The following is a 19,962-nucleotide window of genomic DNA, read 5'->3' as shown; positions in this document are numbered from 1 at the left end:
TAGAAAACTTGTCGGGTTGCACAGTCTAGCAACTTCTTCCCTAACCTCTGTCGCACTGCCGCAAACCACATCAAGCCTACAGAGCCAAACACTTATGTTTACTGAATGCGCCTAACTGTTGCAGCCCTAGCTGTCCATCCACCTAATCTCTCCCCAAGCAGGTTATCGGCATCACGATTGCTGCCATGCTCCTCTGGCGCTTCAAATCAGAAGCGCCTCCCATGTCCTACAACAGGACACCAAAGCAACGCCTGGCAAAACCATCAAGCTGCAGGTGGCAGAGACTCACGTCTAACGAGTTTGGTTTCTTGTCTCCAGGATGGGAGCTAGTAATGGTGAAACATAAAGAATGGCCAGTTCACCGTCTGAAAAACGGCGATAGCGTTCCTTTTGTAAAAGCGGCACATGCAACAACTGGAAGGCAAGCCAGAAGTGCATGCTACATACCCCGTTGATTGGAACACCTAATGCTGCACTTTAAGGAGACTGAGCATTGGGGCCTCTTCTGCGGCCCACAGTTGTGGTGAATCTACGGTTATACAGCTGGCGCTTCTTTGCACGGCCAGTCACTGGCTTCTTCTTCTCCTGCTTCTGCACCTTAGGTGTCTGGTTCTTGACCTTACCGGCACGAGCAAGGGAGCCGTGAACTTTCCCTGAGTCAAACACCGGATAAAACAAGCAGACAGCTGTGTGAAGATAAACATGTGGGCTGCGGCACAGAACGTGCGCTGCTGTTGGCTCGAAGGCTCATGTTCGCTGTGGACCAGTGTGGGGTACTCCACAGAAGGTCCCTAATCCGTCTGAACCTGATCAACCGTCCTTCACTCAAACAGCACCTTTAAGAGCTGTAATATATGAAACCTGCCGGCCCATAATTTCGTTTAAAATAGTGGGATGCCACTCAATAATGCATGCACTAGTCGCCCACTGTTATGAAGAAAGCAGGCAGTACCCACCCATTTTCAGCTGTATTGATTACAAGAAAATTTGGGTCGTTGTGCGGTTACCAAGTGAAAAGCTGAATGCAGAAGAGAAACAAGAACTCCGCAAAATCTTTTTGGTACTGCAGCCGTACCCAAATAAGCCCTTGGCGACGATGGGGTGAGGAACAGCCCCATGGGACTTCTCGAAGCTTCGTTTACAGTTGTCCAGGAAGAAAAAACTGAGATCTTTTTCTCCCAGACTTTTGAATTCGGGGAGTATATGTACGAAGAACTGTAAGCACATAAATATCAGTGATGATTGTAAACAGAAGGCCACATGGCAGAACTGCTCAATATGCGCTGGGTGCTCCGTCTGTGGGGGTATTGGGTGGTGTCGATTTTGGTAGAGGAGGCTCATTGCTCTAGACAGAAAGTAGGATTTAGGGATTTTTCAGGGAATTTCAAAATGCGTAGATGCACAAAGCACGTGAAGTACGGCCTGCGTGGGGTCAGAGCCCGGAGAGGCCCTTTGTCTGTTGTTCCAATACCTGGAAGGAATTTGTGCACAGAAAAGTTGCTATGCCTGACAACGCATCTGTAGGGATTAGATAGTTTATGCGCAAGAGTTGGAGACCAGGATAAATACCAGTCAGACTCAAAGTATTAGTTTCATGTTTGTAAATGAAGAGTGCGGGGTTGGTCCACCTTCCCACTGATGTTTACGTTGCAGGGATAGAAGCGGCATTCTCTTCCTTTATTCGGACCATTCCTGAAGCTTAACATGTACGTTCTAGCGTAATCTTCTAAAGCAGCTAGGTTCTGGCAGTTCATGTTCCGTGCGCATGCGCAAGTGCTCACGTTTTTGTACGGCTTCTTCAAAAGGGTTAGGTCATCCACAAGAACTGGCAAGAGTCTTATGAGGCCTAAAGCTTCAGTCTAATACGTGAGGGACCTTTTCTGCCGCTTGATCTTCGATTGCTGGCCGACAGGAACAGCATCTGCCTGGATCGCCGAGCACCTGAGTGGATTGCTGACTTCTTCCAGCGATATTGTTTTTCACCAAGAAATGCAGCGCCCTCACGCAGTCAGGGACTCATTCAAAGCTCCTGAATCTCAATATGAGCACAAAAAGTGCCCAAAAGCTGTGAGGAAGTTTGTCTCTTGTCTGTAGTAGTTTGTATTGATGTAAGATTGGCGCTCTGCGCAGCGGCGGCTTAGCGTTTCCGCTAGCTTGCACTATATGAAGGTACTAGTTCTCTTGCTTCTTCCAACTACTGCATCATATGCAACAAAGGATTGGGCTAGACTGCTTGTAGTAGTCTGAGGCACCATAGTCGGTGCATTTTTCATACTATGACAGGGCAGTGTCTCCCTGTAGAAGTATAGCGCTGCCTCTAGGGCTCAAAACCTTGGAGACCTGCTCTCAGTGAGGCTAGCGAGCGACTCGAACTGCTTAAATGGTGCAACACAGTATTCAGTTGCCTACAGACCAAAAGTCTTTTTCAGGGAGGTAAAGTGTAATGCCTAAAGCACTCACGGGTGTGAGAGCCGCGGCCCTCTCACCAGGTGCAGAAGAGGGCATACATAGCCAACAGAGGCGGCGTAAGAAGTCCTCATCAGCTCAGGAGCCCTACATTTGTTCGCTTTGTAAACTATCATTGGCTTGACACCGCCCACGATAAAGCAGTGCGTGAGACTAGGCCTCATACAAGCAAATAAGTGCTCCATGCGCAACTGCGGAATTGTTCCCAACCGGGACGGATTTGCGAAGGCCACAAAGAATTCTTTACATCAGCCTGAGAGCCAGAAGGCACTGAAAAATATAAAAGTGTGCTTACGCTGTTTTTCAGCATTTGCGTGGCTCATGCTGATGGTTTGGTCAGCGCGGGTCAGTAGATCTCTAGTACCCTCATCAGACGCTACAACCCTTCCTAATGCCCAGGTTTAGCAGGGGCCGTGACGATAGGTGCAAGTGTGAATCTTCGAGTTTGTGCTGACTTCTCAGGGATGGGAATGTAGCTGGAGTGTAAACGGCACTGACGTGCCATCAGCCTCACGAAAACATACATCTGTAACGTAAAGCCCTGGCTTGCCTATGAGATAAACTGCCAATTTTAAGTTGGAGATAACGCTCCCTTAACTCGAAAGCTCGTAGGTACCTTTCTTGGGTTTCCTATGGAGCCTGTGGGTTCCAGAGCGCTACCTTTCTTGAGTTTCCCATGAAGCCTGTGGGTTCAAGAGCACTGTGGTCGGGGGAATGGCGGCAACCCGCGGGTAAACGAACAAACCCCACACTCCACCAAGCGTGCTCGAAGCAGAACTGCTTTGTTTTGAGTAAGAAAAGTTGAAGCACGCCTGACCAAGAGAAACGTAATCTTTATTGACTGGGGGTACTGGGACTATAAATCCAGGGACGCTCAACTGCATTCTTCCATGAAATGTGATTACACATGCATTGCTGGGCGCTCAGTCTTTCAGTACACCTTTAAGGATCTGCCTACCAGCTTTACTACCAATAGGGCACCATAGGGTAAGAGTTTTCGTGTTCTTAAATAGCTGTTTTCCTGTAGGTTACTGAAAGCCGCGCAAGGGTCTGATGGTCCATGACCCATGGATTCGTGACCGGAGACAGCTCCTGCAGGGAAGTAGTCCAACAGTTGATCTCCCGAAAGGCAAGCCCGGAGACGGGTTCGTGCCAGTCAAATTGTCTTAACAGGTATTTTCTTAAACAAAAAACTGTTATTTGAACGATAAGTCAAGGCTTATCTGGAGCCAAGTAGGCCATGCAACAACTCCTTCCGGTCGCCACAGCTTGAAAGGCTACTGATCCCACACCCTAAATGTGCAGGCTTCTCAATTCCAACCTGTACAGCTGCGAAACCATTTAAGTTTAAGTACTTACTTGCGCCGCGCTTGTTCCCCACCTTATTGTTCGGGGCTTGGGTGGCTGAAATGGCAATGCTTGCTACAAGCTAGCTAGCTGTGGGCGCGGGATTCTGCGAACAAGAAGAAGACAGTAATTCTCCTGCAGGCAGGCTAGTCCACAAGACTCCCAAACACCTGCAGTAAATGACTGTGGCAGGCGTTGTTTAAGTATGGTGGAGGGAAAGAATAACAAGCACCCAGTGGTTATCAAACTGGCGGCAGCATTGGGCCAGCCGGCAAAACTGGGCTGGGACCACTGTCGCGAACTCTTTGGTTTCTCCAGATCTCTCTGTTCCCGACACGTTGCTTGTTGGTGTGACACTGTCCGCTCTCGTTTTCAGGCTGAGGAAGTCCCCTGCGAGTCACGGCTAGAAAGTCTTCATAGCTTGGACTGCGGGCCCTACCAATGAGCTGCGTTTAAGGTGCAGCTTCGCATGAGCAGCAGATATTTCGTCCTGTTACTTAACTAATGATGCACTAAATGAGGTGCAATGCACCATTGTAGGATGTTCTACCCCATGCTCTTGTGGTTGTGAAATTGGTTTGCCAGGGAGAGCGCTGCAAGGCCTACTGTGAGCCACTGCATTCATTCTTAACAAAAAAGAAGAACCCTGTAGCCATTAATGGCTTGCAAGCGACGCAAGAGGGTGTGCATGAAATATTAAGAACACAGACCGGTGCCAAGTCAGAATCTTGGTGATGCGGCTTCTGTACAACATTGAAGGCACACGCTGCCTGTCGCAGAATTGTTGTTTTACGAGGATATCTAGACAGAATTCCATGTTTTAACTGCCCGAATTGTGCTGTGTAGCTCTTATCCAACCTATAGCACGGAATGTCATGCTCTTCTAGGAAAGGGCAGATGAGTTGAAATTGGCAATGTAAAGGCTTCAGCAACGCTACGCTTGTGATTCGATAGTATCTGAAGGATCTTGTCGACAATAACCTTGAAGGAGCCAAGTAGCTGAGACTGGACGAGACTGGATTCGCTTGTTCTGCCCTGAAAGCAGAACATACAAAGCTCAGCCAAGGTTGGCGAACGTCATCCCAGCAAGGAGGCTTCTAGAGCGGGACACGCTTGGAAGAAGTGTGTCCCACCAGGAAGTATGTGTCCCAAAGGTGCTGCATTGGGTAGCTTCCCATGCGCATACACTAGTAACGATAGTGAAAAGGCTGCCCAGAGTGGGGGAGCTTATTCAAGCGTACTCAGTGTGTAGCTCTGACGAGGTCATTGGGTGTAGTGTCGACACCAGAAGGTTACTACAGTGCTTCATAAATTTAGGAGGGCTGAAAATCAAAATTAAGGGGGATTACGGAGCCCTTGCATCTCCTCATAGTACCGCTCCTCGTAGGCTGCGACTCTTACCGCGGCTTTTGGCGAATGGGAGGCCGCTGTCCTCGGCAAGAATAACCTGTGCTTTTTGGAACTCCTTTTACCTCTCCCCAGGTTCCACCTATGTTAGGTCCGGTAGCAGGTACGTTGCAGTCTTAGTGCCCATTGTTACACTACCGCAACAGTGTCTGCGACGCTACTGCGAGGCTTGTCGAAGATACACGACCATAGTAGAGCTTCTTCTAGATCCTTGTGAGCAACTCACAATATTTTCGTCTCCCTGCCAGTAACTCCGTGTGAGCAACAGAGAAGTGGACACAGGAAACATGCGAATTTGATGCATTATTGTGGGAACGTGTGCGAATTTAATGCCTTATCGGTGTGTTGGAGAGTGAGGGGTGTACGAGCGCGATCCATGGAGCCGCCGGGGTGTGTGGAACGCTGTTGAGTACCGAGTAGCTGAACCCTATAAGCGCCAACTAACCATTAAATTATGTTTACTATAGTGGAAAACCTTTTTATCACTCAAAATTTCAGCTATTGTGGAGACCCGCTGCCAATAAACAGACTTTGTATGCTTCTGTGAGGCTCTAAGATTACATCAGGAGTTGTGGCATTGTTACACTCCCTCCAGTGGCGCCGTGTACGTTGGAGAGAAACGAACGATGTACAAAATTCAGATTCAATGACCTTGGCACCCATTCAAAACGAAAGCGTCCCCCAAAATATTTTTGTCAATGGAATGAGTGAATAGTTCACATGTTCTGGAGAGGAGTATGCTGGCAACCCGTGCAGCTTCTGTCGGGGTATGTGTAACATTGCCACGCAACAACTGAGATGGCCCTACAAACGCAATATTAGTGAAATCAAATCTTACACGATATAGTGTTCCATTTCCCGGACAAAACTTCATCTACTGTACAGTGAAGATCTGTTGCAGAACAGAGCGCTCTGTAGGCTTCTGCTGGAGCAACAAATCAAGCTCTCTCGACGAAACATGCACTGCAATCCTGCGTTAAAAAACCGTATTCAACCAAAACAATCTGCCGGAAGAATTTTATCTTAACGGAGTTCTGAACCAGTGGACGCTCTAGAGCACGAACAGGGTTACGTCACCAGGTTTCACAATGGTCGCGTGAAGAGGCACCCCTCAACGGGCGAAGGAAGTCAAACACAACTTGCGCATCCACAGGACACTCCATTTGAGGCTTTTATTACCTAACAACTATTACAAATATTGATTAAAGGTAGGCTCATGCAGTGGAATTCCAGTGAGCTGGCTTCTTTGTCTGTCTCTTTGTTGTCGTCACGCTACCAGTGGCTGGCGGAGTCGCCCACCGGATATGGCCGCAGTGCTGCAGCATTGGATTTGCACTGTGCATCCTGAAAATGGCGACTACATGGCCTTGTAAATACTCTGTGGACAGAGACCTGGGGTCCATTGGCCGTGGTGGCACTGCCTATACAGAGACAATCGATTCGCAAAAACGCATACAGATGTGGCCCTTCTGAAAGACCAGCTCCTTATTCGTGTACACCTAGCGCGCCGCGTATTGTACTATACCAGATGACAAGAACTACCTGTATTTTCCACTTGAATATTGAAGTTTCAACACGGAAACCCTTCAGATGCAGAAATCAGGCAGCAGGGTGGTGCACCGCCACAAAGATACATCTTCCTGCCCTCACAGGCACTAATGATATCTCCGCTGTACTGAAACTGCGGACACATATGACTAATAAAGAGCGTTGTTGAACCTCTGCCGTCCGTTAAAAAATGCAGGCTCTAAATTTGGGCGTTGGAGACAGTGTGCCCGTAATTACTGCCCGCTTTGAAAATGGAGAGACAAACAGTGCAGCTCTCCAGCAGTATCCGGACAAGATGGTGTCATCAGGTGTGCAGTCCCGTCGCGGCCTCGTGCATAAAAGCTCTCGCGGGCGCAGTGGCGCGGCCTTCTTGGCATCTGCTGCAGCGCTTGTTGTGCTAATCTTCTTGTGTACGCGAGGTCTGAAGAAGTTGAATCAAATGCCTGCTTATGGTCGGCAGTTGTCGGGGATTGACAACTTCAGGTTGGATGTCAAACGCCGATGGTGCAATGAATTCCCAGAAAATGCAAATATTTCGTCTGGTGACATGAAGGCGGGGGTGGTTATCAAGTTCAAGCCTCGTGCCAAACGTGCACGTGTTGAGACGGAGTCTGATGATAGTGGCGAGCTGTCCAGTGTTGACACAGGTGTGCAACAGACGGCACGGGCCTCATCGGAGGGGGCTATTGGACCAACTGTCGCAACTGCACAGCGTCAACCACTGTCTCTCCTCAGTGGTTCTAAGGGTGGAGCTGGGCGGTTGAGTGCGTACGAACTTCAAGCGGCTGCTGCACTTCAAGAACTGTGGAAGAGGAATCGTTTCACGGTTGATGCCGGTCAGCAGCCTAAACAACAGGTTGAGGAGAAGGCCCAGCCTTCAACGAGTGCGGCAGCACAGGGGGAAGGCAGTGAGAAAAAGGTCTCATTACTACATTCAATTGTCGCACGCAAACCACTTTTGGAGCTTGATGCACTTACTGGTGCTTATATAGATATACGCTTTCACCCCTTTTGCCATTTGCCATTTGTGGACCCCAGCCAAATCGCCAGGACTTTGTTGCCGGAGTCCGCCCTTACGCCATCGTACACAGTAGATAGACCCCTACCACTCATGTTGAGGGCATACGACCTCTTTAGCAGAGCATTCCTGCCCAAGAATGAATTGGAGGTGGCAACATATATTGCAGAACGGCTAGCAGCGTACGCAATACATTTCCAAACAAGTCAACTGTCTGGTCGTCCATCGTCTCGGGCAATCCAGATGCTAGGTATCCGTTTTCTGATATTTGATGTCATTGTTTCAGTTCTAGAGTTACTGGGTCAGCGAGCAGAAGGGCTTTGGTGGGAAAAGCTTTCTAGGTCCGTACCTCACGAGTATATCCCGACACTCGTAAATGCTCATTTGAGTAGAAAGACCAAAACACTCAACATTTACCTTCAGAAGCTCAGCGCGGCTTTGAAGACTTTCAAGTCAGGAAAACGCCCTTCATGTACAGTGCTCATCACCCTTAAGCAATTCTTGATTTGTTCGCCCTATGCTCCTGCCTACTTCAAAAGTAAAGAGTTCAATCCATGGAGACACGCGAACGAAAGTTTCACTGTTGCTCGAAAAGGAGTCATCATAGGATAGCATTAAGACTTGCCTTCGCCTTGAAGCTGATTGAAGGGATCCTTAACTTCACCAAGGTGTTTTGGACAGAAATCGTTAGCATGTTGGCTTTGCGAGAACGCAGGTGCACGGGCCACGCGCATGATGCAGTGTACAGTGAGTTTTCTTGTGGGTTGTTTCGGAGAGAGTCGCAAGCATCGGCAAAGCAGGGAAGAAAAGTGGTCCATGCAAACCCTGCGTCTGCGGCCCCATTACTTTGACCAGCGACCCCAAACAAGAGGACTGGTTGTGTTTTTGTATCGGACCAAAAATGTGCAACCCCGAACAGCAATTGCTTGTCTTGAAACTGCGCCGATGACAGCGCCGTTGACAAACTCCTGGGCCGCTGAAGGATCAGGCTTCGGCCACTGTAAATCATCAACTTTTATGCATTTGTCCCAACAAGCAGAATTTCTTAATTCAATATTTTGTCCTGGTGCTTCGGATTCACATAAGCAGATGCATGGCACGGCGCTTTGAAAGAATGTCAATGAAGCAAACCTCATATGCCGGGCGATTATTAGTAGCCCATATGCTGCTTTAGTAGTGATACCTCGTGCAGGTTCGACTGGCTGGTTTACTCTTGAAAGTTTGTATTATTGTGGAGGCCCTTGAACAGCAAATAGCACTCCTCGTGCTCTGTGTTGAAAAAAATGGCTTGCATGTTTGATGCGTTCGGGCCGTACGTCTAGCTAAAGCTCGTGCAAGTAGAAAAGTACACATTTTTGCCCGTTTCTTTCTACTTCCAACGATATCGGCCAGCTGGGAACTTTGCAGCTTGACACTCCATGGTAGTTCCGTCGCGGTGACCTCTACCGCTTGGCCTTCCAGCTCTCTTGCACGAACAAATCCACAAGAGAAGAATTAAAGTGACCAGCGATGAAGGGAGTCATAGGATCACAAGATACCACGTGTTGATCATTTCAGTGCTGCTGTCGCAAGGGGAAGAAATAATTTCAATACTGAAGCAGCTCTGTGGGCTCCCCGCTGCAGCTTGCGTCAAGTGCCTCCGCAGCTATGCCTTTGACAGCTTATACGTCTGCGTATCTGCAAAAGAAACAAGTTGGTCACGGACCCAGGTGGCACGCTGCCTGGACAGGAACAGGCTCGACTAATGCAGAAGCACTGACACAGTATGACGAAGAGCTTCAACGTGGACATGGCTTCAGGTGAAGTGGTGCCCTCGCTCCGGATTCTGGAGGATATACCTCTGTAAAGTTAATAAGTGGCCACAAATTTGAACATTGGTTCATTGTAGCATCGTTTTATACCGAGCTCAGCGCACGTCGTGGGTAGCCACTGTTACACCTACATAAAGTCCGGCAAAATGTTGGGCTGCATCAGAATGCACTGCTAGCTGCGATAATAAAGCTTTTTAGCGCAAAATCAGTCCCTCTCTGTAGAAATTTCGTCTCGTGTTTACTTGTGTCGAAAGTGGCTCCTGAGCCTCCCAGATAGTTCTGGAAATCTGATGCTTGTATAAGCCTCACTAGAAAGGGTAATAGTCTGCAAACAAAACGTGGCATACGCGTGCTTTTGCTTAGCAGGCGTTTGTGGAGCATCAGCGAGGTACGCCAGCGAACATGAGCAGTCATAACGTTTTGTGCAGCTCTATGGAGGAAGTACGTAAACGAAAGTGGGGAGGGCAAACAGAGGCGCCGAATCAGTCGGTCATCATTTACAGTATTAATACTGCTGAAATGTCACTGAAAGTGTCGACAGGAATTGAGCGCAGTCACTGGCATTGAACATTGGAGAGAATACAGGGCCAGCACAGCGGTCAGCACAAACTGACGCCCCAGTGCTGCAGTTGCCGTGCGGTACGATTCAAGCTCCCGTTTCCAAGGAGACAAAGCTATCATTATTCTGTATAGAGTACATAGAAATTGGGATGTTCCTGATGCTGAGCATAAGGGAGGCTGCGCATCCTGAAACATGCAGGCTCTACACACAGGATCGGTCCGTCATTTGTGAGTGAGTCACTCAACATCCCTCAGAAGCCAGCATACGCGTAACAAAGCTGATGTTTAGCCTATTCTACCAGCTTCCAAAGCTCCTTATCTCCATCATTTCAGGGATCCACGCCAAAATTCGGCAGCCGTAAGGCCACGAAGACTAGATTACGGGATGCTGAATCGACACAAGGATTCATCCTAAGTAACATTGAGAGACCAATGAAATATGTGCTATGCTGGTTCTGTCGGCACATATTACTGAGAAAGCATACTGCTGAGCCTCTAGTGACCGCCAAAAAATGCAGGGTTTAAATTTGGGCGTTGGAGACAATGTACCTATAATTGCTGTCGTCTCTGAAGATTTAAAGACAAAAAGTGCAGCTCTCCAACAGTATGCGGGCAAGATACAGTCATCAGTTGTGCAGTCCCGTCGCAGCCTCGTGCATAAAAGCTCTCGCGGGCGCAGTGGCGCGGCCTTCTTGGCATCTGCTGCAGCGCTTGTTGTGCTAATCTTCTTGTGTACGCGAGGGCAGAAGAAATTGAATCAACTGGCTGCTTATGGTCGGCAGTTGTCGGAGGATGACGACTCCAGGTCGGTTGCTAAACGCTTATGGTGCAATGATTTCTCAGAAAATGCAGATATTTCGTCTGGTGACAAGAAGGCGGAGGTCACTACAAAGCTCATGCTTCGTACCAAACGTGCACGTGTTGATGTAGGGCCTGATGGTAGTAGGGGGCTGTCTAATGTTGACGCAAGTGTGCAACAAGCGGCAGGGCCCTCATCGAAGGGGGCCATTGTACGAACTGGCGCAACTCCACGTCGTCGCCTACGGCGTCGCGTACGGCGTCGCCCCAGTGCTTCTAAGAGTAAAGCTGGGCAGTGGAGTGCGTATGAACTCCAAGGGGCTGCTGGACTGCACATATTATGGGCGAAGGCTTCCTCTGTAGCTAAACTAAGAGGTGCAGGTTCAGTGTGTTGTTCAGAGAGTGGTATAAGCTCATCTGTGCCGCTGAGTGAGCGTGAACTTCAAGCAGTTGCTGCGTTGCACCAATTGGGGGAATTGACTGGCTCCGAGGGCGCCACTGGTGGAAAGCATGATGAGCAGGTGGAGGATGAGGGTCAGCCTTCAACGAGTGCTGTTGCAGGCAATGGCGAAAAGCACTGGCTACCGCATGCGCATCTCGCATGCAAGGCGAATTTAGATGTTGATACATTTACAACTGCCCATACGGATTTACGCTTCCACCCATTTTGCCGTTTGCCGCTTGTGGACAGTAACGGAATCACGAGGGAGTTTATGCCGGAGATCGCCGTTGGCTCATCGGCAACAGATAAACCCCTGCCGCTTTTGTCGAAAGCTTGCGAGCTACTCGCCAAGGCATTTCTGTCGCCTGAAGAACTGGATGCGGTGTCATATATTGCAGAACGGCTAATCGCCCACGCAGTAGAATGCCAAACGCGTGATCTGAGAGGTCTCCCGTCACATCGGGCTATCCAGATACTAGGCGTTCGCTTTCTTATATTTGATATTATTGTGTCAGCTGTAGATTTGCTGGGTCAGCGACCAGAAGGGTCATGGTGGGAAAAACTTTCCAACTCCGTACCTCACTTTTATGGTGAAAGGCCTAGAGGTCTTCGTGTAAGTAAAAGGAGCAAAGTACTCAACCTTGTTGCTCAACAACTTAGCGCGGCTTTGAAGTGTTTGAAGTCGGGGATACGCCCTTCGTGTACAGTGCTGATCAGCCTTAAGCAATTCTTGACTTGTTCGCCCTATGCTCCTCCCTTCTTCAAACAGAGCTCGTTTGATTCATGGAGGAAGGCCAACAACAGTTTTGTTGTTTCTCGAAAAGGAGTCATCATAGGATAGCATTAAGACTTGCCTTCGCCTTGAAGCTGATTGAAGGGATCCTTAACTTCATCAAGGTGTTTTGGACCGAAATCGTTAGCATGTTGGCTTTGCGAGAACGCAGGTGCACGGGCCACGCGCATGATGCAGTGTACAGTGAGTTTTCTTGTGGGTTGTTTCGGAGAGAGTCGCAAGCATCGGCAAAGCAGGGAAGAAAAGTGGTCCATGCAAACCCTGCGTCTGCGGCCCCATTACTTTGACCAGCGACCCCAAACAAGAGGACTGGTTGTGTTTTTGTATCGGACCAAAAATGTGCAACCCCGAACAGCAATTGCTTGTCTTGAAACTGCGCCGATGACAGCGCCGTTGACAAACTCCTGGGCCGCTGAAGGATCAGGCTTCGGCCACTGTAAATCATCAACTTTTATGCATTTGTCCCAACAAGCAGAATTTCTTAATTCAATATTTTGTCCTGGTGCTTCGGATTCACATAAGCAGATGCATGGCACGGCGCTTTGAAAGAATGTCAATGAAGCAAACCTCATATGCCGGGCGATTATTAGTAGCCCATATGCTGCTTTAGTAGTGATACCTCGTGCAGGTTCGACTGGCTGGTTTACTCTTGAAAGTTTGTATTATTGTGGAGGCCCTTGAACAGCAAATAGCACTCCTCGTGCTCTGTGTTGAAAAAAATGGCTTGCATGTTTGATGCGTTCGGGCCGTACGTCTAGCTAAAGCTCGTGCAAGTAGAAAAGTACACATTTTTGCCCGTTTCTTTCTACTTCCAACGATATCGGCCAGCTGGGAACTTTGCAGCTTGACACTCCATGGTAGCTCCGTCGCGGTGACCGCTACCGCTTGGCCTTCCAGCTCTCTTGCACGAACAAATCCACAAGAGAAGAATTAAAGTGACCAGCGATGAAGGGAGTCATAGGATCACAAGATACCACGTGTTGATCATTTCAGTGCTGCTGTCGCAAGGGGAAGAAATGATTTCAATACTGAAGCAGCTCTGTGGGCTCCCCGCTGCAGCTTGCGTCAAGTGCCTCCGCAGCTATGCCTTTGACAGCTTATACGTCTGCGTATCTGCAAAAGAAACAAGTTGGTCACGGACCCAGGTGGCACGCTGCCTGGACAGGAACAGGCTCGACTAATGCAGAAGCACTGACACAGTATGACGAAGAGCTTCAACGTGGACATGGCTTCAGGTGAAGTGGTGCCCTCGCTCCGGATTCTGGAGGATATACCTCTGTAAAGTTAATAAGTGGCCACAAATTTGAACATTGGTTCATTGTAGCATCGTTTTATACCGAGCTCAGCGCACGTCGTGGGTAGCCACTGTTACACCTACATAAAGTCCGGCAGAATGTTGGGCTGCATCAGAATGCACTGCTAGCTGCGTCATAATTAAGGTTTTTAGCCCGAAATCAGTCCCTCTTTGTACAAATTTCAAGTTTCGAGTTGACTGGTTGTGTCGAAAGTGGCTCCTGAGCCTCCTAGATAATTCTGGAAATCTGACGTTTGTATAAGCCTCACTAGAAAGGGTAATAGTCTGCAAACAAAACGTGGCATACGCGTGCTTTTGCTTAGCAGGCGTTTGTGGAGCATCAGCGAGGTACGCCAGCGAACATCGAGCAGTCACAACGTTTTGTCCAGCTATATGCAAGTACATAAACGAAAGTGGAGAGGGCAAACAGAGGCGCCGAATCAGTCGGTCATCATTTACAGTATTAATACTGCTGAAATGTCACTGAAAGTGTCGACAGGAATTGAGCGCAGCCACTGGCACTGAACGTTGGAAAGCATAAAAAGTTAGCAAAAGGGTCAGGACAAGTTCTGGGCAACGGCACGAAAGCCCCAGTGCTGCATTTGCCGTGTGGTGCAATTCAAGTCCCCGTTTCCAAGCAAATAAAGCTATCATTATTCTGTATAGAGTACATAGAAATTGGGATGCTCCTGATGCTGAGCATAAGGGAGGCTGCGCATTCTGCAACATGCACGTACGCAGGATCGGTTCGTTATTTGCGAGTGAGTCACTCAACATCCCTCAAAAGCCAGCATACGCGTAACAAGGCTGATATTTAGCCTATTCTACCAGCTTCCAAAGCTCCTTATCTCCATCATTTCAGGGATACACGGACAACCGTAAGGCCACGAAGACTAGATTGCGGGATGCTGAATCGACACAAAGATTCACGCTAAGTACCATTGGGAGACCAATGAAATATGTGCTATGCTGGTTCTGTCGGAACATATGACCAATAAATCGCCCTGCTGAGCTTCTGCTGCCCGTCAAAAAATGCAGGCTCTAAATGTGGGCGTTGGAGACAATGAGCCTGTATTTACGGTCCTCTTTGAAAATGAAAAGGCAAACAGTGCAGCTCTCCAACAGTATGCGGGCAAGATACAGTCATCAGGTGTGCAGTCCCGTCGCAGCCTCGTGCATAAAAGTTCTCGCGGGCGCAGTGGCGCGGCCTTCTTGGCATCTGCTGCAGCGCTTGTTGTGCTAATCTTCTTGTGTACGCGAGGGCAGAAGAGATGGGATCAACTGGCTGCTTATGGTCGGCAGTTGTCGGAGGATGACGACTCCAGGCTGGTTGCCAAACGCTCATGGTGCAGCGATTCGGGAGGAGAGGCAGATATTTCGTCTGATGATGATACGACGGAGATGCCTCCAATGCTTAAGCCACTTGCCAAACGTGCACGTGCTGAGGCGGAGTCTGATGGTAGTAGGGGGCTGTCTAATGTTGACGCAGGTGTGCAACAAGCGGCAGGGCCCTCATCGAAGGGGGCCATTGGATCAACTGGGGCAACTGCACGTCGTCGCCTACAGCGTCGCGTACGGCGTCGCCCCAGTGCCTCTAAGAGTAAAGCTGGGCAGCTGAGTGCGTATGAACCTCAAGGGGCTGCTGGACTGCACATCTTATGGGCGAAGGCTTCCTCTGTAGCTAAACTAAGAGGTGCAGGTTCAGTGTGTTGTTCAGAGAGTGGTACAAGCTCATCTGTGCCGCTGAGTGAGCGTGAACTTCAAGCAGTTGCTGCGTTGCACCAATTGGGGGAATTGACTGGCTCCGAGGGCGCCACTGGTGGAAAGCATGATGAGAAGGTGGAGGATGAGGGTCAGCCTTCAACGAGTGCTGTTGCAGGCAATGGCGAAAAGCACTGGCTACCGCATGCGCATCTCGCATGCAAGGCGAATTTAGATGTTGATACATTTACAACTGCCCATACGGATTTACGCTTCCACCCATTTTGCCGTTTGCCTCTTGTGGACAGTAACGGAATCACGAGGGAGTTTATGCCGGAGATCGCCGTTGGCTCGTCGCCAACGGATAGACCCCTGCCGCTTTTGTCGAAAGCTTGCGAGCTACTCGCCAAGGCATTTCTGTCGCCTGAAGAACTGGATGCGGTGTCATATATTGCAGAACGGCTAATCGCCCACGCAGTAGAATGCCAAACGCGTGATCTGAGAGGTCTCCCGCCACATCGGGCTATCCAGATACTAGGCGTTCGCTTTCTTATATTTGATATTATTGTGTCAGCTGTAGATTTGCTGGGTCAGCGACCAGAAGGGTCATGGTGGGAAAAACTTTCCAACTCCGTACCTCACTTTTATGGTGAGAGGCCCAAAGGTATTCGTGGAAGTAGAGAGAGCAAAGTACTCAACCTTGTTGCTCAACAACTTAGCGCGGCTTTGAAGTGTTTGAAGTCGGGGATACGCCCTTCGTGTACAGTGCTGATCAGCCTTAAGCAATTCTTGACTTGTTCGCCCTATGCTCCTCCCTTCTTCAAACAGAGCTCGTTTGATTCATGGAGGAAGGCCAACAACAGTTTTGTTGTTTCTCGAAAAGGAGTCATCATAGGATAGCATTAAGACTTGCCTTCGCCTTGAAGCTGATTGAAGGGATCCTTAACTTCATCAAGGTGTTTTGGACCGAAATCGTTAGCATGTTGGCTTTGCGAGAACGCAGGTGCACGGGCCACGCGCATGATGCAGTGTACAGTGAGTTTTCTTGTGGGTTGTTTCGGAGAGAGTCGCAAGCATCGGCAAAGCAGGGAAGAAAAGTGGTCCATGCAAACCCTGCGTCTGCGGCCCCATTACTTTGACCAGCGACCCCAAACAAGAGGACTGGTTGTGTTTTTGTATCGGACCAAAAATGTGCAACCCCGAACAGCAATTGCTTGTCTTGAAACTGCGCCGGAGACAGCGCCGTTGACAAACTCCTGGGCCGCTGAAGGATCAGGCTTCGGCCACTGTAAATCATCAACTTTTATGCATTTGTCCCAACAAGCAGAATTTCTTAATTCAATATTTTGTCCTGGTGCTTCGGATTCACATAAGCAGATGCATGGCACGGCGCTTTGAAAGAATGTCAATGAAGCAAACCTCATATGCCGGGCGATTATTAGTAGCCCATATGCTGCTTTAGTAGTGATACCTCGTGCAGGTTCGACTGGCTGGTTTACTCTTGAAAGTTTGTATTATTGTGGAGGCCCTTGAACAGCAAATAGCACTCCTCGTGCTCTATGTTGAAAAAAATGGCTTGCATGTTTGATGCGTTCGGGCCGTACGTCTAGCTAAAGCTCGTGCAAGTAGAAAAGTACACATTTTTGCCCGTTTCTTTCTACTTCCAACGATATCGGCCAGCTGGGAACTTTGCAGCTTGACACTCCATGGTAGTTCCGTCGCGGTGACCGCTACCGCTTGGCCTTCCAGCTCTCTTGCACGAACAAATCCACAAGAGAAGAATTAAAGTGACCAGCGATGAAGGGAGTCATAGGATCACAAGATACCACGTGTTGATCATTCCAGTGCTGCTGTCGCAAGGGGAAGAAATGATTTCAATACTGAAGCAGCTCTGTGGGCTCCCCGCTGCAGCTTGCGTCAAGTGCCCCCGCAGCTATGCCTTTGACAGCTTATACGTCTGCGTATCTGCAAAAGAAACAAGTTGGTCACGGACCCAGGTGGCACGCTGCCTGGACAGGAACAGGCTCGACTAATGCAGAAGCACTGACACAGTATGACGAAGAGCTTCAACGTGGACATGGCTTCAGGTGAAGTGGTGCCCTCGCTCCGGATTCTGGAGGATATACCTCTGTAAAGTTAATAAGTGGCCACAAATTTGAACATTGGTTCATTGTAGCATCGTTTTATACCGAGCTCAGCGCACGTCGTGGGTAGCCACTGTTACACCTACATAAAGTCCGGCAAAATGTTGGGCTGCATCAGAATGCACTGCTAGCTGCGTCATAATTAAGGTTTTTAGCCCGAAATCAGTCCCTCTTTGTACAAATTTCAAGTTTCGAGTTGACTGGTTGTGTCGAAAGTGGCTCCTGAGCCTCCTAGATAATTCTGGAAATCTGACGTTTGTATAAGCCTCTCTAGAAAGGGTAATAGTCTGCAAACAAAAAGTGCCATACACCTGCTTTTGATTAGGAAGTGTTTGCGGAGCATCAGCGAGGTACGCCAGCGAACATCGAGCAGTCACAACGTTTTGTCCAGCTTTATGCAAGTACATAAACGAAAGTGGAGAGGGCAAACAGAGACGCCGAATCAGTCGGTCATCATTTGCAGTATTAATACTGCTGAAATGTCACTGAAAGTGTCGACAGGAATTGAGCGCAGTCACTGGCATTGAACTTTGGAGAGCATAAGGGTCAGCACAAGTTCTGGGCAATGGCACCAAAGCCCCAGTGCTGCAGTTGCCGTGCGGTACGATTCAAGCTCCCGTTTCCAAGGAGATACAGCCATCATTATTCTGTATATGAGTATATAGAAATTGGGATGTTCCTGATGCTGAGCATAAGGGAGGCTGCGCATTCTGCAACATGCACGTGCACAGGATCCCATCGGTTCGTTATTTGCGAGTGAGTCACTCAACATCCCTCAAAAGCCAGCATACGCGTAACAAAGTTGATATTTAGCCTTTTGTGCCAGCTTCCAAAGTTCCTTATCTCCATCATTTCAGGGATCCACGCCAAAATTCGGCAGCCGTAAGGCCACGAAGTTTAGATTGCGGGATGCTGAATCGACACAAAGATTCATCCTTAGTACCATTGGGAGACCAATGAAATATGTGCTGTGCTGGTTCTGTCGGCACATATGACTAATAAAGCGCCCTGCTGAGCCTCTGCTGCCCGTCAAAAAATGCAGGCTCTAAATGTGGGCGTTGGAGAAAATGAGCCTGTATTTACGGTCCTCTTTGAAAATGAAAAGGCAAACAGTGCAGCTCTCCAACAGTATGCTGACAAAATAGTGTCATCAGGTGTGCAGTCCCGTCGCGGCCTCGTGCATAAAAGTTCTCGCGGGCGCAGTGGCGCGGCCTTCTTGGCATCTGCTGCAGCGCTTGTTGTGCTAATCTTCTTGTGTACGCGAGGGCAGAAGAGATGGGATCAACTGGCTGCTTATGGTCGGCAGTTGTCGGAGGATGACGACTCCAGGCCGGTTGCCAAACGCTCATGGTGCAGCGATTCGGGAGGAGAGGCAGATATTTCGTCTGATGACGATACGACGGAGATGCCTCCAATGCTTGAGCCACTTGCCAAACGTGCACGTGCTGAGGCGGAGTCTGATGGTAGTAGGGAGCTGTCTAATGTTGACGCAGGTGTGCAACAAGCGGCACGGCCCTCATCGAAGGGGGCCATTGGATCAACTGGCGCAACTGCACGTCGTCGCCTACGGCGTCGCGTACGGCGTCGCCCCAGTGCTTCTAAGAGTAAAGATGGACAGTGGAGTGCGTACGAACTTCAAGCGGCTGCTGGACTGCTGAAACTGTGGCCGGCATCATCCTCTATAGCTGAATCCCCTGGAGCACCTCAACTGTGTTGTCCAGAGAGTCGTACAAGCTTACCTGTGCGGCTGAGTACGCGTGAACTTCAAGCAGTTTCTGCGTTGCACCAATTGGGGGAATTAACTGGCTCTGAGGGCGCCACTGGTGAGAAGCATGATGAGCAGGTGGAGCTGGAGGATGAGCCTCAGCCTTCAACGAGTGCGGCAGCACAAGGAGTTGAAGTTGACGAACAGCAGCGGTTGCTAGACTCGGTCGTACAGGACCTACTGTCTACTGTTACTCCGTCTTCTGCTGGCGGCTCTACCTCAGCGGGGCAAGAAGACCCGACTACACATCCATTTTGTCGTTTGCCGTCTGTTGACCGTAGTGAAATCGTGCGACGTTTTGACCCAGATCGTGTCTTTCTTCCCCCTCAGGTGACGGACAAACCGTTCCGACAATTTTTAATAGCTCATGATCTTCTCGTCAAGCCGAGACTTTCTCCCAAGGAATTATTGTATCTAACTCGCGCTGCGGAGAATCTAGCAGCTTACGCTGTGTCGTTTCAAAATTTTAGTATTCGGGATCTTCATGCGAATGTCGCTGCCAGGCATCTCGGCCTCCGTTTCCTCGTGTTTGACATCCTAGTGTCCACATTAGAGCTGCTCGATCAAAAGCCGGAAGGCGCTTGGTGGAAGAGACTTACTGCTGCAGTCCCTCACGACTACCCTCCGTCTCCCATTCTTCATAGCTTGACAGCAACACGCCTATTCAACTTAGTCCTCTGCCACATGCTTACCACTTCCTTGGAAACTTTGAAGTCTGGGAGTCGTCCGGCATGTAGTAGAATTTTGGGACTCAAGCGGTTCCTCTTTTGCTTTAAACAATCTCCTCCGCGTTTCAGAACGGCTTCTTTTGATGCCTGGAGAAATGACGACAAGGGTTTCTCTGAAGGGTTTAAAGGGCCGCCTTAG

At 49.2% G+C, this 19,962-nt stretch overlaps 5 protein-coding genes across 5 annotated transcripts; 4 read left to right on the top strand and 1 right to left on the bottom strand.

Annotated features, from left to right (window-relative positions):
• Window positions 1–142: 142 nt before the first annotated feature.
• Window positions 143–960, bottom strand: ETH_00025970 (40S ribosomal protein S30, putative; the record flags this gene model as incomplete). Its single annotated transcript, XM_013378425.1, has 3 exons — window positions 143–226; window positions 517–653; window positions 957–960. The coding sequence occupies 3 exons, from the start codon at window positions 958–960 to the stop codon at window positions 143–145; spliced, it is 225 nt and encodes a 74-aa protein (XP_013233879.1).
• A 5,998-nt stretch (window positions 961–6,958) lies between these two features.
• Window positions 6,959–8,398, top strand: ETH_00025965 (uncharacterized protein; the record flags this gene model as incomplete). The annotated part of the gene is made up of 1 exon (XM_013378424.1): window positions 6,959–8,398. One exon carries the CDS (start codon window positions 6,959–6,961, stop codon window positions 8,396–8,398), a length of 1,440 nt encoding a protein of 479 aa, XP_013233878.1.
• Window positions 8,399–10,670: 2,272 nt separating this feature from the next.
• Window positions 10,671–12,239, top strand: ETH_00025960 (uncharacterized protein; the record flags this gene model as incomplete). The annotated part of the gene is made up of 1 exon (XM_013378423.1): window positions 10,671–12,239. One exon carries the CDS (start codon window positions 10,671–10,673, stop codon window positions 12,237–12,239), a length of 1,569 nt encoding a protein of 522 aa, XP_013233877.1.
• A 2,278-nt stretch (window positions 12,240–14,517) lies between these two features.
• ETH_00025955 (uncharacterized protein) lies at window positions 14,518–16,086 on the top strand (the record flags this gene model as incomplete). The annotated part of the gene is made up of 1 exon (XM_013378422.1): window positions 14,518–16,086. The coding sequence occupies one exon, from the start codon at window positions 14,518–14,520 to the stop codon at window positions 16,084–16,086; it is 1,569 nt and encodes a 522-aa protein (XP_013233876.1).
• Window positions 16,087–18,366: 2,280 nt separating this feature from the next.
• Window positions 18,367–19,962, top strand: ETH_00025950 (uncharacterized protein; the record flags this gene model as incomplete). Its single annotated transcript, XM_013378421.1, has 1 exon — window positions 18,367–19,962. One exon carries the CDS (start codon window positions 18,367–18,369, stop codon window positions 19,960–19,962), a length of 1,596 nt encoding a protein of 531 aa, XP_013233875.1.

This window comes from Eimeria tenella, genomic scaffold (assembly GCF_000499545.2).
Source record: "Eimeria tenella Houghton genomic scaffold, Eth_scaff83, whole genome shotgun sequence".
In the NCBI taxonomy this organism is placed as follows: Eukaryota; Apicomplexa; class Conoidasida; order Eucoccidiorida; family Eimeriidae; genus Eimeria; species Eimeria tenella.
This window is presented reverse-complemented; position numbering and strand designations above follow the sequence as displayed.